We start from the raw sequence: 20,067 nt of genomic DNA on the forward strand, positions 1-20,067 counted from the left end.
GTTGTGGGATTTCTTCCTGTCACTCCTGGTCCTCTCCGGACCAGTTGTCAATTGGCGATCCATAATGGCGCCTTCGATTGGTCATTAGTGTAGATTTCCAAACGTTGACTTCAGGAGCTTGAGTTCAGGAGCTTCTTGGCGCCAGGTAAGGCCCTAAGCTGCCGGGGTGCTCCCGGGCGGGATTGTGGCAGGCCAGTGAAATTAGTAGGCGGTGTTTCTTACGCCTATTTCTCTATTTCTCTCTACGTTCTCTGTCTTTTTGCCTTTCTTTCGGCTTTATTCTCAATCATTTCGTCTTTCATCTCCTCGTTCGTCTTTGCTACTCCACCAAACACTAGCCGAAACTTTTCGCGAAATATAACACAACTGAGTTCAGTAGCATACATCATTTAGTTGAAGCGACGTCATGGAAATTATTCTGGGTTATTCCTCAGTGCTACTCTTGGTGTGACTCTCAGTTCACTGTTGTCTTCTCCCGTTATACCACTGCCAAGAAGATGGATAGTCAGATCTCAGGTACAGCAACCAAGCAGCTATCAGGACAATTCTAAGTTTATAACGGATGTCGATTTCTAGTTGTTTCTGTTCGGTAATCCAGGTATTTTTAAGCAGGCATTATTGCTTCATGCATTTCCAGTTTTCCAGTATTTTACTATCAGGTATTATAATTCGATAAATGTTCAGTTTCCTATATAGCATTTTCTTATCAGAAATTAAGAAACGTAAGGTTTAACCTCAGATATATATGACTGCTACGAAAAAGAAAAATGTATTAAATTTGACGAAATTCAGATTTTGACAATTTTCGGTCAGAGCAGTCGTGCCTCTAGTGTTAAAATGGCAATAATATTATGACATTCTTTATCCAGGGTAGCCTCTTCAGTGTTGCCACTGCTCTTCTAGAGCTTCTAGAGGGCCCTGTCATTATTATTACCCTAACGTTGCCAGGTACACATTTAAACACCTGGGTCGTGAGGGACGTGGTGGGTGAAATCATCTTGTAAAATGACGTAGGCTCTTGACGGGATTCGAATTCGGGATCTCCGATTAAAAGACAAGAGTCTCATTCACTATGCCACGCAGTGCTCCGGCCCACATTTCGTCTTTGTTTGGTTCTGTTCTAAATCGAGGAATACTGTGGATCTGTAGATAAGCAAAGACAAGCAGTTTTGATTCTGTGAAAGTCATTCCGATTTTTGGGAACAAAAATTACGGAATAATAACCTTGAGTTACTAGCAGTATGTTATACACCAGACAAAAGGGCCTACCCGTGAATTATCTTGTCTGAAAGTCGCTAGAACATCGAAAAAGGCACCGTCGTTTAAATCATTACATCACCATTTCTTTACGTGACTATATGTCGCAATAGTAAGCACAACTTTTGTCTCAAAAAGTCTTCGTATAAGAAAGCACTTCGTGATGTGTATTGAAGAGTGTAGAGAATTCGAGATGCATATCTAAAACACTGTAGAGATATAATGTTTTGTTGAAGCGACATTTGTATGTGCCAAGTCAGTTGAAGGTTATTTTACAGTGAGGTTCCTTTCGCGTGTCAAAGTGCCGTGTAACTGTTATGGAAGTATCGAAGGAATGGTAATATTCCATATGAATCAGCTCAGTTGGTGCTGTCAACAAACGAAAAGGTCTAAGCTAGCAATAGCAAAATCACATGATCAACTACAGCTAATTCAAGGTGTATAGGTTATGATACTGTAAATGGAAAAATTCATGTATACACTCAACGTTGCGTTCTGGATGTTTGTGCAATTCGTGTATGATCATAATTCAACTAATCATAATTGTGCCGTTAGATGAATTGTCTCCGTTTCTCTTGTTATGTTATTTAAGTAACTTGCTCTTTGAAGCAGCCTATCGAAACAAACAAACAAACAAACAAACAAACAAAAAACAAACAAACAAACAAGCAAGCAAATGAACACACACACAAAAAAAAACCACCTCCGCCATACTTTAGTACCGTGCTATTCTACTGAGGACACTTATTCTTTACTTTGTTTACAAAGGCACGACGATAACCACAGCACAGGTAAGGTATATAATATATACATATGTAGGTCTATATATATATATATATATATATATATATATATATATATATATACTTGCAGTAAAGATATTGTTTATGAAATAATCTAGCTCATCTATACTTTATGGATATAGGCCTACAGAGGAGGAGCAGAGAAAGAAAACAAGAGGGGGGGGGGGCGGTAACCATCGAAAAAGACAAAGCAAACATGAGTCTCCGCCTACGGTAAACAGAGGACTCGAGGAGAGTCTGCGCGCGTTGCGGCATGTTACTTCACTGGACGCACATGCAGGGAGGTGCTCACCTCCCTGCTCTATGCGAACTTACATCTGTACAATCAAGGAGCTTCAGAAGCTCCTTGGTACAATACACAATCTTGGATTTCACATGTAGTCGGCAACATAATACGAACTGTCTTTCTGCGCGTATACCTTAACAGTGAATGGCCAAATGAGTTGGTATTTCAGTGATATGAAAAGACAGCATAAAATCAAGTATGCAGAGGATGCGGACAGAAGAACATTACGTAAAACTCGCACGAAAAACATGAGAAAGACATCCCACTTCACAATGGAAGAAATATATAATTATTTTAAGGGGGACACAAAAGACAAAAGCTTGGAAATTAACACTTACCATAATTATTACAATAGATGACAGAGCTGCAGACAGCTGTTCTTTTTCCTTTTCTTTTTTTTTTACCATAGCCTTACAGGATAAATCCTTCTGTTAATTCTATTTCTTTTTGCAAGCCAGCAAGCGATGTGTACCAGTCCACTCACAGGTGAAACATATCTGAAATAAGTTTGTAATTCTGAATCTATTGTATATATTCTATAGATTTTTATTAAAAAGGCATAAAATAAATCTGTTATGGTGACATCATCCAGCTAACGATGCTCCCCTTGGTGTAGATTAAAAAAAAAACACAACAAAAACCGCACACAGACATCGAGGTCTTATTCATAACCTGATAGCAAAAGAGTAATGTCTTTTTTCTTTTTTTTTGCATAATATGTCTTGTTTACATACATTCTTTGTTGAAAACGACAATAAACAAATGTTTTACGTAGTAAAATCAAACAAAGAAAATATCTGATAAAGTTTAGTTGTTAAAAGGCAGCAGGAAGAGGTCAGGGGAGACGCTCCTATTTCTTGACACTTTCACAGACCACCTCTCACCCCCCCCCCCCCCCCCAAATCTCTCACTCTCTTTGTAACTGACGTCCACGTAAACAGTAGTTTTGTTTTCTGGCTGAGCTTTCAGCTCCTCACTGCGCAGCGAAAACGAGCTAGTTAATAGGCCCAATCAAGGTGTGAAGATGAGGAGGTCGCGCGCCCTTAACTCAATTTGGCCTAGATAAATCATTAGAGGCGTGCTGCGGAGATTAATTGGCGCGTGGCGGCTCGCTTTTCAGCGATTGAGTGGTAATTCAAGGAAGCTTGGCATGCCGTGGAAGAGAAATAAACAGAAGATCATTAAGCGAACGAGAAGGTGGACACCCTGTAATTACATTCATCAGTGTTTCGGTATGCGACTCGCTGTCAAACAGAACAGCTTCTGTTTCTGCCACTTCGTGCCAAGACTTTTGGTTGAAGCAAGATTGTTGAAAAACTGCATCTTGAAACTTTCTTCCCCTGATCTCGAAATGCCACCCATCAATTCACTGAGTTCACGAGTTCTGCCTCGGAAACGAGTAGTCTAAATCCCGTTGAATGAAGAGCCTGGGTTTAATTTTGAGTTTTATAGAGACCGTGAATCGACAGAATTTCTTCTTGATTGCCATCTCGCTCTAATTGACGTGGCGATCGGGGCTTGAATTATTAAAAGGTTAAATGCATCCATCAATATTTGAGATATGAGTTGATGTGTCTTAGCATCGCTAATGCAATATGATTACGTTCTTCTGGGACAGTACGCTTTTCCCCAAGTGGTGACTTTTCCCCTCTTTTGAATCTTAAAGAAAAAAATATATCTTGCCTCTTTAAGGATCTTCTGTCGCTTGAATAAATATGACAGGGTTTTGTTTCATTTTCCAATTTCCTTCCCTCAATCCCGTGAAACATTTGTCCTAATTGAACTCAAAACTGCTCCTCCCATCGGGCATGTTAGCATGTATCTTCAATGTCATTATTAAACCTGTAGCTTTGCTCCTCCTCCACATGTTTCCGCCCGGCACGCTCGGTGTACGACTCGTTAGATGTTTGACACTTGGGCTTCCCCCGCCCTCCCTACGTCCGAATCTCACCCGACAAGATGCCGTGGATGTTGTCTGTTTCGAGAGTCACGGCAAACTAATCGAACCTCAAACATAATCGCGCGAATACGGGAATCGGAAAGGCCTTACAAAAGCTAATTAGTGTAACCATACTGCTTGCGTACTCTCGCGCTACGCGATTCGTAAGCAGACGACACACAGCGGTCGTAATTGCTTGTCCCGCCGATGAGAGCGAGATAAATATAAACACGGCAGAGGGTGGGGAGCCCCGAAAGTGTGTAAATTCGGGCGCAGGCAGCAGAAATCGCTACATGACACGGGCCCACCTTATTACATTGGACATCCACTAAAAGTCGAGCTCATCTGAGCAAATGAGGCTCGTTCCGTGGCACGCTATGTAAACATTATGACAGCCAGCGGAAACCCGGGACCCTTATGCCAGCCTCCGTAAAGCCAGCTTATCCAAGATTTCTTGCCATGCACTTGGGAGCTGCAATATTCAACTCCCCTCTCTCACGCCTCTCTCATTTTGCACAGGGGTGGAAATCATTTAAATTTGGACAAATCTATAAATACGGACCTTCCTGAATGCAAAAGATTTAATACTCAGTTTTTTTTTTGTGTGTAGCGATTTCTGGCCAAGTGCTTCCAAATGCCCTGGTATACGCGATTACTTGGGCTGGTGACTGCGGACGAGGCTAAAATTTCGCTTTGTGTCTTGTTTGACACCCTCTAACGCCCATTGGGGCTGTCAGATGCCTGCATTATGAGTGTTTGCCAATAATTCCACCGTTACAGTATCTTATTTCTGCTCTGGATATCCAGTGGTAGTTCTAATCTAAACGGTCAAGAAATTTCGACGCGTTATTTGCTCTTCGTCTACGCAGAACCTTCGGGCGCTGTAGCACCCGTGGTTGCCTCGTTCAAGGTCAAGTCCCGGTTTCTACGCACTTTGTTGTTATTTCACCAGCCAGAGGGGGAAAAAACGTAATCGGTAGGTTTATGAAATATCGCGTGCGATTATAACGTTTTTAATAATCAGCCGAGAGTTCAGCAAACATCACTATCTGCCTTGCTAATCATCGTTGTCATAACTCAGTGCTTCTTCGCCGGAAATTGTAAAAAGAAATAGTGAAAATCTAGCCCGAAAATCAGTCGTCTGACATCCCCGGCCAATGTCTCTGCGTAGGCCTGTTTTTCCCGGCCATGTTTTATGGCGAGGCCGAACGAAACGCACCATATGTACGCCCAAGGACTCGCGTTCTTCACTTTGCATGTATTTAGCGAGCTAAGTAGGGAGGGTTGAGGGTTCACGAGAGATGAGGGAAAGGGAGTGAGAGGAGGAGAAAAAAAAAAACTCGGCTAGTATGACAACAGAACTGTGTGTGACTGACATGACATGGGGGGGGGGGGGAGGCTGGTAAGATGTGGGGTGGGGGAGGCGTAGAAAGTATTTGAGAGTTGAATTCCACTCGAGATTAGCGATGCTGGGACTCTTGTCACTCGGCTTTCCATGCTCTCCCCTACTCTCCCTCTCCCTCTCTTGATCCAATTGACACTTCGGGACTTAATTTCTAACCTTGGCTGCCGATGCGGATCTTGAGAATGCCTCCAAACAACGAATCAGCTGTTCCGTTCCGTATCCACGCAGCTGACGCAATTCGAACTTTCTCTAGGTTACGAAAATTGACACATTTTATATCCTCTCAATCTGCCGCGAAGCGTATTTTCGTTACTTATGCGCATTTTATTGCATTATTGGTTAACATCGCATCTTTCTTCCTCCCTCGCGAAATGCGATGAGCTCTAATTCGGCAGCTCAACACGAGATATTAAAGCAGATTCGAAGTGAATCCGAGTGAATCTTCCAAAATAGCTACGTGGGCCCGGTTTGTTTGTACTCTTGCACCGACGCACGGAGGTTCATGTAAAGTTCCTCTCGTAAGACAGTAAGACGTCTTTTCCACTTAGCCTTTTCAAGCCGCCATGAAATGGCGTTTATTTTTAGGTAGCAGTAAGGGGAATCACCATTTACTCAGTCTCAGTAATGAATCATTAATCTCTCACAAGCTCGGGAGCCCAAAGGCGAGAAATGCGGAGGGCATCCCGGCTCGTGTAGATTCATCCTCCTCACACCGTCGGTCTTTTCTTTGCTTCTTCCCTCGTAACAGTTACCCCGTAGAACTGTGATAGCGGTGACCGCCTACGGGTATAGCTGAGATGGACATCGGGGAGTCGTCCCGCTGGATGGTGGTCAACAGCGGTGGTGGCGTGACGGGAAGTGGTAGCAGCCAACATGGTGGCGGAAGTGGTGGCGGGGCAGTGGACTCCAGCCACTACGGCAGCCATGCTCACCATGCTTCTCTGTCGGGCGCCACCCCGGGAGTGACCGGGGAGCGGATCCCTCCAGCACACGGCTCGTCTGTAGCACCACTGCATCTCGGCGACTCGTCTCAGTTCGCCATGGCCCATCCAGACGAGGTAAGTCCGCATTAGATAGGCCTAACACCATTCACACCAGTATTTATCCTCAGCAAGTAATGCCTGAATACAATCTTCCACACGCACTTATCCAATTCATGTCCAAATGTTTCTGACTTTGGTAATTGATAGACAGGAAGAGTTGATTGTCATGTTGCGTGGTCGTGGTAAATGAGAACAAGGCCGCACACTCATTATATTTTGTATTCATGGAATGCGACCAATAATCCGGTGTCCCACGAAGGAAGATTGCAACGAAAGCCTTTCATTCGCCCACGTGACATGTGAGCTCACTGTTTTAAGCGTGCGGTTACAAATATATCAGTGAAATTTCCATTTTTAACTCGAGTACCTATGAAAGCATTCAGCACCTCATGTTACTTTTAAAGCTGTCATTTCTACGTGGCTATACAGACGAAAAGAAAGATTAAAGCACGATGAGCTTGAATGTTTAGACTGATTTTATTTCCCCCAATTTTGTGATACTATATGGGTTGTCTTTTGGATACAGTTCCTACTCAGCTTCAGGGACGAGCACAAACATAAACTGGTTACATTTTGTTTTAAAGTGTTCATCAAGCTCAGCTCCATGTATCCCTTTTCTAGACCTTAACAATAGAAAAGGAAAACATCGTTTGAGACCACATTATTATATAATCTATATCTTAAAGTGCCCACACAGAATTAGGTACACGGGACTGGGAAAATTGTAGTTGTCCAGTGGAAAATAATGTGAACATCATTTCTGTTACCAAGATTTTGGTCTCAGAGAGACGTGTTGCAAAATAATTATGTTATGACATGTGTCTATAATGTCTGTTAGCGATGACCCTTTCACAAAAGCTAAATCTTGCAGGTTTACTCACCTGATTGCGGCAGAATCACAGAAGTTACGAATGATAATGCGACTTTCCATTGATTTTAACAATAATAAAAAAGTATTGTTTGTAACTGTGTGCGTGTATGTGCATGCGATGATGAGAGCGTATGTGTGCACCAAAAGAGTGTATCGTCTGCAGCTGCACACACACACACCGTGTAGTAAACTGTCACCTCAGCCGCTGTTACGTTCAGCCTTTCGACTACGGCTTCGTTGATAGTGATCAATACATGATTGTATGCCAAGATTTGGTATCAGCGTGTAATCTAACCAAGGAGTATAATCTAACCCGCGACGGTGACCAAATTAAGGGTCACCGTTCAAAGCGCTACATTCTCACTTTGAGAATCAAAACGGAAGAAAGACGAATAGTAACTTCCTTGTTGAAAGGAAGTGAAGTGAAATGAAATGAAATGACGATTCCCACGTATCTTTGAAGAGAATGATAAGTGATGTTTCCCAATGTATTACTTTTACAAATAAAACAATAATCATCCTAGTATTCGGAATGGTAATTGTATATGAAAGAAAAAAAATGAACTTCAAATTTAAACTGTCTCTTCGAGATCTCAAAACATCTGCTGCCTTTCGAGAAAAAAAGAAAACAGATCTTGTCGTTTGACAAATGCACTGCTTTATCAATTCATTGGATGCAGTGCTATGCTGTAAAGATGAGGCGGGAAAAAAAGATTGGTTATTTCTCTTAACCCGTGTGACAATGGCAGTACGAAGTGATGCGGTTGTAAGCCAGCATCTTGACTTTTCTTAACTTTCAAGTATAAGAGAACTTATTAGAATCAGCCACAAGAGCGAGAAAGATTGATGAAATGCAAGATTTACTTGGCAGTAATAAGGCTGTCCGATGGATCAAGTGTCCACATGCATAGCAAGGCTGCTTATTATGTGCTAAACACGTCCAAGGAAGTACTATTTACGAACGAAGTGTTGAGAAATCGCTTCACCGCGCGATTCAAGTGGATCTGACACCTTTCATTCCGATGCCAGCTCACACAGAGAATTTCTACCGAGAATTCGCCCGAGAATGATATCTCATAGTCACCATTATGGCCTAACTTCATCAGCGTGACTTACGTACATCGACACTTCGTTAGAAATGACTGAGAGCTCACTGAGATATGGATATTGTATAGGAGAATGTGATAGTAGAGACCGACAGGCTATTGGCCTTGCGTCTGCCTAAACGTTTTGTTGTTCAACAGAAGCAGTGATGCCTCAGTTAATCAATGGCTTGGATGAATTTCACGTAAGTAATGTAACTGGCCTCGATAGCCTTTTGTTGAGATACCTGACGAAAACAATGTCATCCTAAAATCGTGTGGAATTAAATTAACAGAATAAAGAGAGATGACTCAAGTACTACTTACAACGACATTGGACTAAGAATAGCTGGGGACACCGTTTGTAATGCATGGCGAGTAAAACGAAGTCTTGGATAACCGTCTTGGTCATGTGACTCGTGATGGGACTGACGTATAAACATTACACATTTTGGCTTCAAACATCTATGCTATTACAGCAACGATGCATTTGTCATGTTTGAATCAATTTCATTGAAATTGATAACTGTTCTTCTGATCAAGATAATAGACAAATAATATTCTCGAAGTATCATGATGAGGGTCTTTTAAAAATGCATGTTCTACAAGGGAAAAATAAGATAAAATCAGACAGATTTAACTCATTCGCTTCTTCTGCGGTTATTGTTGATTGGATTCAATTTTGGAAACTCTTGGGAAGATACATACATTTGCTGAAGTCAATTCAAACAATATTGCCAATGAGAGACGTCAAAGTCACGTGACCAAAACAGCTTTTATGTAGCTATCGACGATACCATCCAACTGATGTTGCATGATGTGTAACGAGAGGACTATACACTGTGGTTCTACACCACGCATTCAATTTGATTACATGTACCATGCGTTTTTTAAACCAGTATGGACGATTTTCACGTTTCCGGGAAGGTACTTATGTGGATAAATTAGAAAAACACAAAAGGACTAGTAAAAGCTCTATGTTCTTATCGCCTTTACGTAATGGACGATAAGGAATGGTTTAGAGTAGCTTTTGTTCCAAGGCTAGGCTGCAGTGAAGGATGTTGTAGATAATTTATACAAGACAAAATTCTAGTGTCGCTAGTGTTTGCTCCGCTCTTTGGGTCGCAGCATTGGACTGTGGCAACCAGCAGAATCTTTAGTACGTGCAATTCCACATCACATGATTATTATCAAACAGAATGATGAAGGTTTCACCAACTTTGAGCTTCGAGTAAGAAAGTTGGGGAATTTATTTCGTTAAATCTTCTGCCCAAACACAACTAAATTTTATGACACCCATGCAGTGGTAGATGTGAGTGGATGACATAATTTCCTCAGCCAGTTTATTGTATCAGTTTTCAGTGAAAACATGTAAACTCTAAGATTCCAAATCTTCTAACCTTATGTTTTTTTTTTTTGTTTTGTTAGTCTGATTTTACTGGTTTTATCAACTCGAATTGTACACGATGTGGAATAAACTGAAGATTTTTTTTTTTTTTTTTAATCAGGCTGATAATTGCACTGCATAGATCGTCAATTATGATGATTGGTTATTTACAACGGTGCATCAGTATCACTTCGTCAATGTAGTCATTGATAACTGGGCGTAGGTATTTTTTATCTAAACGTTTTAATTATTGTCTACTGTCAAAGAGTATTTTCCATAACATATCTATATGTCATCTCTTAATGGAGGATGGCCTGGACCATGTAGCTCAGACATTCAAATAAGAAGCATTGCTTGAATAACGCCTTTTTCAGCATAAAATGCCCCCAAATTATAGGATTCATGTATTCAATAATAATTATCGTCAATGGAAAACGATTAAGACATGCATGATAAGCATATTGCCATGAACAACACCAACAACAACAACAAAAACAACAACAAAACGATCACAAGAAGCAAAGATTCTTCATTGTTCTTGTGAGTGTATAATTGTGGTGTGCGTGTATGTGGGATGGGCCAAGTGGGATGGGGTAGGAGGGGCGGGATGGGTACAGAGGTTAGGGTTTGAGGCTGTACCTTCCGTATCGTTAAGTCCATCCTGATATATAATGTTGCTTTGTATGAAAAGAAAAAAATCAGAGAAATAGATCAGTAAAAATTTGGGATAATCAGACACACAAAACTTATGAACTGATTGGAGGGTTTTTTTTTTTTTTTTTTTTTAGAGTGAGACAAATTGCAACTCTGTGTGACATAGGTGTTGAGCACCTCTCCATTTGTTTTGATCATAAAAATTCACAAATTTTCATATTTTCAAATATTTGGGGATGTTGGGATGTTGTTGCTCAGCATCTATGTCACTCAGAGTTGCCAATTTGTCCTGCTCTCTAAACTGTAAAAAGTTCACAACTTTTTTTTTTGTATGTGTTTGTGTGTCTAATTTTCCCCCAAATTTTAACCTATCTATAATTTTCTGATTTTTCTGTTTTCATACAAAACAACATAATATCAGGATGAAATTTCCCTTTAAGCCAGTTACCGTCAGCACAACAGTGATTATCGTGATGGCGGTGATTACAGAGATGATGACGACGATGGTGGTGGTGGTGATGATGATGGTGGTGCTAGTGATGATGACGATGATGGTGGTGGTGGTGATGATGATGGTGGTGGTAGTGATGATGACGATGATGGTGGTGGTGGTGATGATGATGGTGGTGGTAGTGATGGTGATGGCGGTGGTGGTAAAAGAGATATCATCATATTTTCTCCCTTGGATGGTGACTTGTAAAATCTTGCTTTTGGATGGATTTATGCTCTGCCTGCCTGTCTCTCTGTATTTTCCTTGAGCTGTGTGCGGATAATTTGAATATTTTAACTGTGGAATTGACGCATGAGAGATTCTCACTAGCATTACCATTATAACATTATATGCCAGTTATACTGATAATGTTAATAAATACTGCTGCTATTACCATCACCATCTTGATGATTTTCATCGTAATATCATGTTTATGTCTTGCTCATTATGAGTGTTTTATTAGCATAATAATCTTTGATATTCATTCTATTAGTATTATTATGCTTATCATAGTGAGTAGATACCGTGGTTTTCCCCATAACGCATCTATTCCTTTGATATGGAAGCAAATGTAGTCAACCCAGATGTCATTACATAATTACGTACTACTCTACTCCACTCACAACTACATTAAAGGCTGCACACTTATTATTGGTTACAGCTCGTTATTCCGAAGGTTCGTTATTCCGAAGGCTCTTCAGTCCGAACATTCGTTATTCCGAAGGTTCGTTATTCCGAATTTCATTTCCGGATCAACAAATCTTCGGAATAACGAACCTTCGGAATAACGCCACAAATGTTCGGATTAACGAACCCTTTTTCATTTTCGGATTAACGAACCACTAGGTATAGGGAATTTGTGTGTTTCGGATTAACGAACCTTCGGAATAACGAACCTTCGGAATAGCGAACCTTCGGAATAACGAACAGCACCCCTTATGATCATCCTGTCTTTTCTGACTCACAATATCGTCAGACAGTTGTTTGCCAACTATACTTTACCTGTTGACTTCGTCATAATTTCTGAAGATTCTTTAACATAGTCAAACAATAGTGCTTAGTGTTCTTTACCATGAGAACTCCAGCAGTTTTCTTAATGACTATCGAAAATAATATCATCAGTTAGTACTCTCATTATTATTGTCATCATTATCACTATTAGATATTAGATGGAACATACGATGAAGAAGGACTATGAATCAATATAAATTGAAGAAAAGGTTTAGTACTTTTGAAAGTTCATATAAATACGAACTTAAAGACGACCCCAATGAATGAACACGTTCTAAATTCGTGCAGCCCTACCTCATGCCATATGATAAATTTATGACGGACAGAACATAAATGCCAAAGATTTCGAAATAATTTTCAGAATTATTAAGGCTTGTACGAAAAGTGTCCATTCAGGTCACTCCTTGGGCTAAGTCTATGAAAGCCAGAGCCATGAATATCATTCACATTGACAATGCAATATCTAAACACTGGGCATGAGAGGGTTAATCACAAGCAGATAAATCCACAGAGGAAAGATTCGGGTATAGGTATATGGGGTGACAGCTGCACCCCTTTCAAGGGACACACCTAATTGGAGGCGACTCACATTGCTTAATTACTCAAGCCCTGTACACCTGTCGCATTGTGAGCAGTCCCTAGGGCCGATCTATTCTGAACCCCGTTGTGGTTTTTCGCTGTGACGGAATTTCAAACAAACACAGACATTGACATTAAGTATGGCCATGGATGACTCTTGATGATGTCTTGACTAGGAGGAGGGAGGTTCGACCCTTCTCTCTCTTGTCTTCTTTGTTTCAAGCAATTAGTCAGGAATGTGTGTCTGTTGAATCACTCTTCAGTAGGGACTTGTTATCTTTCATGATCTCCTTTGTTGTCAGATTGTAGTGCTCTGTGAGCGGGTGCGTCACACCACATCTTCTATCTATCACATCTTCATTGTATTTTTTTTTTCACTTAACATTCAAGAATCTGTATGAAGTTATTGTTTGACGGCACAATCATGATGTCATGATGTTCATTTGTTTTCTCTGAGAAACGTCAAAACAACGGCAGTTGTGCCTTAGAACAATACCATCACTCATCATTCGCAATAATGTCGGCATGTTCAGAGAGCAAAGTACAATACCTTGTTTATGATCAGAGGACTTGATGCACGTGACTCATGCTAAATTTTGAAAAGATAAAATTGATCGCACCATTCCAACCGCGTCACGTCGATGTATTACTTGAACACAAAACAAAACAAAACAATGCGACGCTGAACAAATCTGTTTATACCGTTTCACCTCTTGTCATCTGCCAATCCAAAACTCGTTTAATCTTTATTTTTTTTCTTTTCGCTTTTAAAAGAAGAAAAGTGTTATTGCCTTTCAAATGTTGAATTGAACTAATCCATAACGTATAGGAAAATCTCGGTCGCATTGATTTCTTTTTGAAATCTCTCGCATGGAAACAGGAGAACTTCACCATGCATAAATAATGCCGCCATATGAGTTTTGAAAAAGGAACGAGTGGCGCGTAACCTTCTCCGCGATATCAAAACGCCTAAAATTAGCTATCTCGGTATCTTTGGTGCACACTCATCTTTTGGTATCACGCCATCTCTCTGTTAGTCACTGTAGCCCGAACCATGTCATGGGCGACCTTCCGTTGGTGCATGGCGGCTTTTTCACTGGCCTTTGACTTTGCTAAATCAATGTAAACTGTTTCGTTCCTTTCGATAACTCTTCTCAACTTTGACACCAGTATTCTTGAACTATATTTGCTGAAAGAAAAATACACGGAAGTTCAAGTTTGTTTAAATTCGAACACAAACAAAGGTGCATTCTTCAGCGACGTTAATGAGAGAGATCGAGATCGAGTGGGGGGGGGGGGGGGGGAGAGAGACAAGAATACTTTCCAGTATTTACCATCATTGATGCATTTCTCGTTTTTGTTGCATAGAGCCAGAACATAAAGGCGTTAATTTTTGGCCAGTTTTGAGCTATTTTTGTCTCAAAAAGCTAATAGAGAATATGAGTTTGTTTTGAACGCAGAAAACGAAATAGCAACGGTTGCCATTTTGAGCCACGTCAAGGACAAAAGAAGAAGAAGATAATTGGGCTATAATATGGTCAAAAGAGTTATATCTTCTCCGATAAACTTGTACAACCAAAACTGAAGGTATGTTTTGAATAGACTGCAAAGGTGATGTCTGCATGTATATCTAGTTTTTTCGTTTCCATATTGATATATGCGCATGCGCGTCCTCTAAAATTATATCTCATTATCATATCATATCATATCATATCATATCATATCATATCATATCATATCATATATCATATCGTATCGTATCGTATCGTATCGTTTCGTATCGTATCGTTTCGTATCGTTTCGTATCGTATCGTATCGTATCGTATCATATCATATCATATCACCTCACATCGTGTGATGGACTCCAATACCATTTTCCATGATAGTGATAACATTTTTATTCTCCCTATATCGTAGCGGTTAACAGTATTACTACATATCTATATTGATTTTTCGTTTTTTTCTTTGTGTGTTTGTTTTAGTTGCTCTGTTTTATTTTGTCTTAATCCTTTTTTGCTGCCGTCTTTCATAAAACCAGTCTTCAACTGCATGGGAAGATAACATAAACCGAGGCTAGGAAATCCGTACGTGCTTCGAGCCCAATCCCTGCAGACCAATTCCACTCGTCCGTCTCTCAGTAAATCAGTGCAGTGTATACCGCTCGATAAAATTACTGCGATATGTAACCCGCCCTCGGGCCACATTGCTAGACCCTCGTTGCTCGGGGACTAGCAATGTAGCGACAGCCTGCCCCTTATACCATTCCAAGCAGGACGAAGGCAAGAAAGAATGGAGAGGAAAAAAAGAAAGAAAGAAAGAAATCATCTCTCCTTAATAACTAGGAGGGGTCGAGTGGTAGAAGTTTAAAACAATGACAAGTGTAATAGAGAGATGCATGACCCCAATCTACCCGTGTCAGTGGCAACCCTGACGCGGACAAGTCAAGCGTTCGAACCCGACGAGAGCGCCAGTGTCGGATTACGCGCGAATACGTCTTCGTACATCATCGCCGTCCAAAGTCAACAAGAAAACAACTCGCTATACGTCCGAAAAATTGCATTTTGGGGTTTTCTCCCCCTTTTTGATGGGACAGAGAAGGCGAAAGTTACATGATACACTTACAGTAAAAATTAAACAGCGTCCAAGAAAATATTCAGTTATTCCAAAAACTTACATGTATTTTCTTATCTTATAATATAAATTCATATCTCTTCTTTCTCTCTTTATATTGTACATTTATGCATACATATATCTACCACTACCTTAAGGATAAATAAAAAGCGTTTGAATTAATTTGCCTAGGCCTCTTCAAACACGTGATAAATGTACTCCGAGTCTCAAAGCATGCTATCTAAACGTTTCTGGTGTCGGGCAGCTCCAGAACTATGAACTGATTAGCCCTAAATGACTTCCTGATATGGTTGGAAATTAAAGCTTGTCTTGTTGTTTTCTTCGTGTCGTTTGTCATCGATCGACTATCTGGTCGACCGATCTCCACCGATCGCTCACCAGAGCTAATGGGCAGCGGAAATTGTTTGTGAGACGATGGTTCCTGCGTTGGGGCTTTTTCGCGAGTATAACCCTCTCCCGACAGACTTATTCGGGCCAAGCTCCCGCAGAGAAAGCCGCGCGTGCCGCCCAACAATCCGCTGGCTTTGCCAGCGACAGCTCTGTTAGCCTTGAGTCTGGCGCTCGAGTGCACGGAGCTGGAATAGGGCGATGGGGGCTCTCTGCTAGCATGTTTTGCTGGACGAGCAAGAGGGATTTCTGTGTGGGAAGGTGCGAAGAAAAACCTCTAGACAAGCGAGATTTTATTAGACGGTGATTACAGATGAATCGTGACTTTGTAGATCTCGGTTTGCTACCGTGGGTTGAAAGTTTGGTTCTTGTTTTTGCCTTCTCATGAAATTCAAATAGTTTGTCAAGCACAGATATCTGAAATCACATGCCAGACTAATATTGTGCAATTTTAATGATTCTGAGAAAAGGAAAAGATAAACCGATAATATTTTCAGATTAAGAAATTGCGAAAAAAAAACTGTACATATAGTGGTAATCTCGTCATATAACATTCTAAGCTGAATTTGGTGCAATCTATTTCAAATCAATTTAATGTATCTAATGCATTTTTTGCCAAGACGTCTGCTCTAATGCTATTTTCAAATGCGTCGTGTCTAGTTGTGAAAGCAGTAGCGTATCATGTTCGGCTGATCGCCCAAGGGGAAATACAGATCAATGTTTGTGCTTAGATTAGAAATAAAAACAGTGTTGACCAGAATTATAAATGCACAGATGCTTTGACGAAATATTGTCTATGTGAATGACGCGTAGAAATCGATAGATACTTTGAATAGAGTTTCAATTATTTTTTTTAATGAATAGGAGTTAGTTCAACCCCCTGCGTGCAACCTTGAACACTATATAAGAGAACGAAAGTTGATAATGCAGTCTTAACTCTCGACATTTGAATTAGACATTGCAAATAGCAGTGGGAGTATGTGATCAAAATGACGAGTGTGTAATTAGACATGTTTCCTGTACCGCAGATGTTAAACGATATATTGTGATTTATATATAGAGTTGCGTTCAGAGATCGACATGAAACGTTCCGGTTGTCGTTTGAAGTTAGAAGTCGCTAATTCTCTTTTCTTTGGGAGGGGGAGGGGGGGGGGGGTGGAGGCAGTCCACAAAAGCATCCAAATGTGAATTGGCCCGAAATAACAGAAATATAAAAACTTCTCAAGAAAAAGTGTGAATTATCCAACTCTTGATCAATCTGCATTTGAAGAACATTTTTTTTTTTAGTAGTAGTGAAGTGTATACAAAAAAGTTAGTCAATATTCTAAATGAGACGTAAGGGAAATATCTAATTCAATCACATACGCCCACACACACACACGATATATATTTCACGATTTTCTGATATATGTTTGACAAGTTTTTGCTTTGCGAATATTTCAATAAAAATAACAAATAGTATCTCATTTAGCAATTAATGGCATTAAGTGTGACAAAGGTTGAATTTCGTGTAAACAAATCGGCGGCGTAAGGTCCTCTGTTCAAATGTAATACCCTCACAGAGTCATTCATATGTAATAAGACTTTATGCTTCTATCAACCTTTTTACAATGTTTGATGCACAACATTTATACTGCATACACCTACTAGGGTAGACTTCTGTCCACTCCGGTGACCAGTTTATGGGGAACCTCTGACCCCTCCAGTTTACAATTTTCAGTTTTAGTTTAATTTAATATCTGCATTTTCCCACAAAAATCAAACATAATTCAAGGTACATGTTCTTTAAACAAAAATGTGGGCCTACATGATGAATTCACAGTATGATAATCACAATTTAAGAATTTGAACAAATACAAGGAGATCAAAGATTAATCAACAATGCACTTATTTCAAGTTTAAGGAAAAAAATGAAGGAGTCTGCCAACTTAAGCACTTTAGCAGGTGCTTAATAGTTATGGCAGCCTCAGAAAAAAAAAAGACAAAAAGAAAGTGTGAACATAATTATAGTCAGTCATAACTCAAGCCAAAGGTACAGAGATATTCGTGTTACAGCGATCGCCAAATAGACTGTCAGAACCAGCCCAAGACGCATAGTGCTCCCGGTCTATCACACTTGACCAGGGCACGCATGTTGCAGATGTCCGGAGTCTGCAATATTGACTTTCGTAGAGTGCGCTAAGGATACTACTATGAACCGTTCAAAAATTTTGTTTAACGTAGTTCAAATTTGCTGGACATGACTGTGAAATGATTCTCTTCCTTTTTCATCACACGCACTATATACTCCATAATTATTATTCAGGGGAATATCTTCATTTCTCCCAGGGGAATGCATCTCTGCCCATTTTAGTATGAGCCTGTATTTCAAAGAAGGAGATTGAGGCGACAATCATGGCTCAACTATTGAATCATTCTGGAATAGCATCGATTTATCACTTATAGAGAAAACTGCAGTAGTAAGAGAGGGATTAAATTCAGTTTGATAATGATTTTGAAGTGCAGCTTCAGAGTAGCTACGAAAGCAAATAGGAAAATGATATTTTACATGTTACTTCAGCCAGTTTCAATACTTATCAGTACTTATCTGAAGTGTTCTGATTTGTGCAAATTTCTTTTTTTTTCATTTACTTTCGTTAGATAAACAAGATGTCTCTTGAAATTTACCAGATTTTGGAAAATGGACAATAGATTATAACAATATATAATAACAATAATACTGTTCTTTATAGATCACCACTATTTCAACGGTCAAAAAAAGTGCCCATGTGCAGATAGCATAATACTTGTGATGTTGTTTTTTTTTAAAGTGTAGCCACATTAGCACAAAAACAAAACCAAAACCTTAACAGTAACTGCCAACAATGTCAGGAAAATTTCTGTAACCATCTTATATTTCGTCCGAATGAAACTTCACCTGTTCTGTATGTTTTGTTTCCCCCTTTGTATTAACGTCAACGAGAACGTTCAGAGCATGAACGTGCTCTGAATGAATGTTCAAGTCGTTTATCATACATTTCCACAAACCTCAAAAAGTAAAAGACAAAGTGACAAACAAAACTGACAAAAATACACACAGAGAGCACGCCCGTATGAAACAGACATCGGGTGTGTGTGCCGCAGCGGGCACGTCATTTGTATGTTGTGTGCGTAGGAATGATGTTAGTCTTGTAGACGAACATTCCCCGAGTTGTTCATGATAGTAATTCTATGACTGCCAACGTAGCAGGTAATTGCCTTACAACAGCAACAGGTCTGTATTATCAAGGTTAACGAGCGTTCACCAGCCAGCAAGACGTAAATGAAATTTACGCACGTAAACATATCACGTTTGAGTGCCATCACTCGCTGCACCTAATTGGTTGCCTGGCAACCCCAGCGCACGTGTGGTTGGTCCAATGTTTGGCATGACGTCACACCGGTCAGCTGACACTGACAACGGCGCGGCATAAAACATGATCAAGAAGGTGACACACGCTTTGCAGTCGCTGAACGTACATGGGGGTGATGACACAACGCGTATTAATAATAGTTACTCTTTCACTACATTCCCCTCCGCCGAGAGACGGCAAGTTCTGTAGCCCAGTTTTGAAGACTCACGTACAGGCCTCTATCAGATGCTTGTAGAGTAATACGATATCCTATCCACGTCATCGTGAATGCTGCTGTGATGATGTTAACAAGACAGAAATACATCGCAAAAAAAAAAGGCTGCACTGCCCTTCAAGCGGCTATGTGGGTCAGAATGCCTCCACCCGTGTGTCTGTCTGTCTCTTGTTTTGTCTTTTTGTCAGTCAGTTACTTTCTTTCTCCATAAAAAGCGATATCACCTCTTTAGACCTGATTCGACTTTGGGTCCAAAGATAAACTAGTCCGTGTGAGTCATGAACAGGTGAGTTATTCGCGATGACGGGGAACTTCATGAATATTGGATCACTGGGGCAAAATTAAACAAAGAAGAATGTTCGGGAAAAAAAACCACATTCGCGAAGGCCTTTGTAATGTCTTTCGGTTGATATTGTTCAATATCTATCAATCTATCTATCCATTCATATAAACATATGTGCATATACTTTATGTATGTGTATATGTATCTCTCTCTCCCCCTCTCTCTCTATCTGTCTATCTGTTTTTATTATATCTCATATCTCACAATATATATATATATCTATATATATATATACATGCATATATATATATATATATACATACATGCATATATATATATATATATAGAGAGAG

The 20,067-nt window shown here is 40.1% G+C and overlaps 1 protein-coding gene across 1 annotated transcript in view; it reads left to right on the forward strand.

Moving 5' to 3' along the window:
• The first annotated feature begins 439 nt into the window (after positions 1–439).
• Positions 440–20,067, forward strand: part of LOC139743756 (GATA-binding factor 2-like) — an 85,297-nt gene continuing 65,669 nt past the window's right edge. Inside the window, exons 1-2 of the mRNA XM_071654211.1 lie at positions 440–516; positions 6,439–6,748. Of these exons, the coding sequence (XP_071510312.1) occupies positions 6,488–6,748 (261 nt within the window). The 5' untranslated portion in view covers positions 440–516; positions 6,439–6,487. The remainder of the gene's footprint in view (positions 517–6,438; positions 6,749–20,067) is intronic.

This window comes from Diadema antillarum, unplaced genomic scaffold (genome assembly GCF_040938485.1).
Source record: "Diadema antillarum isolate AM-2024a unplaced genomic scaffold, OU_Dant_1.0 seq00001105_RagTag, whole genome shotgun sequence".
Classification (NCBI taxonomy): domain Eukaryota; kingdom Metazoa; phylum Echinodermata; class Echinoidea; order Diadematoida; family Diadematidae; genus Diadema; species Diadema antillarum.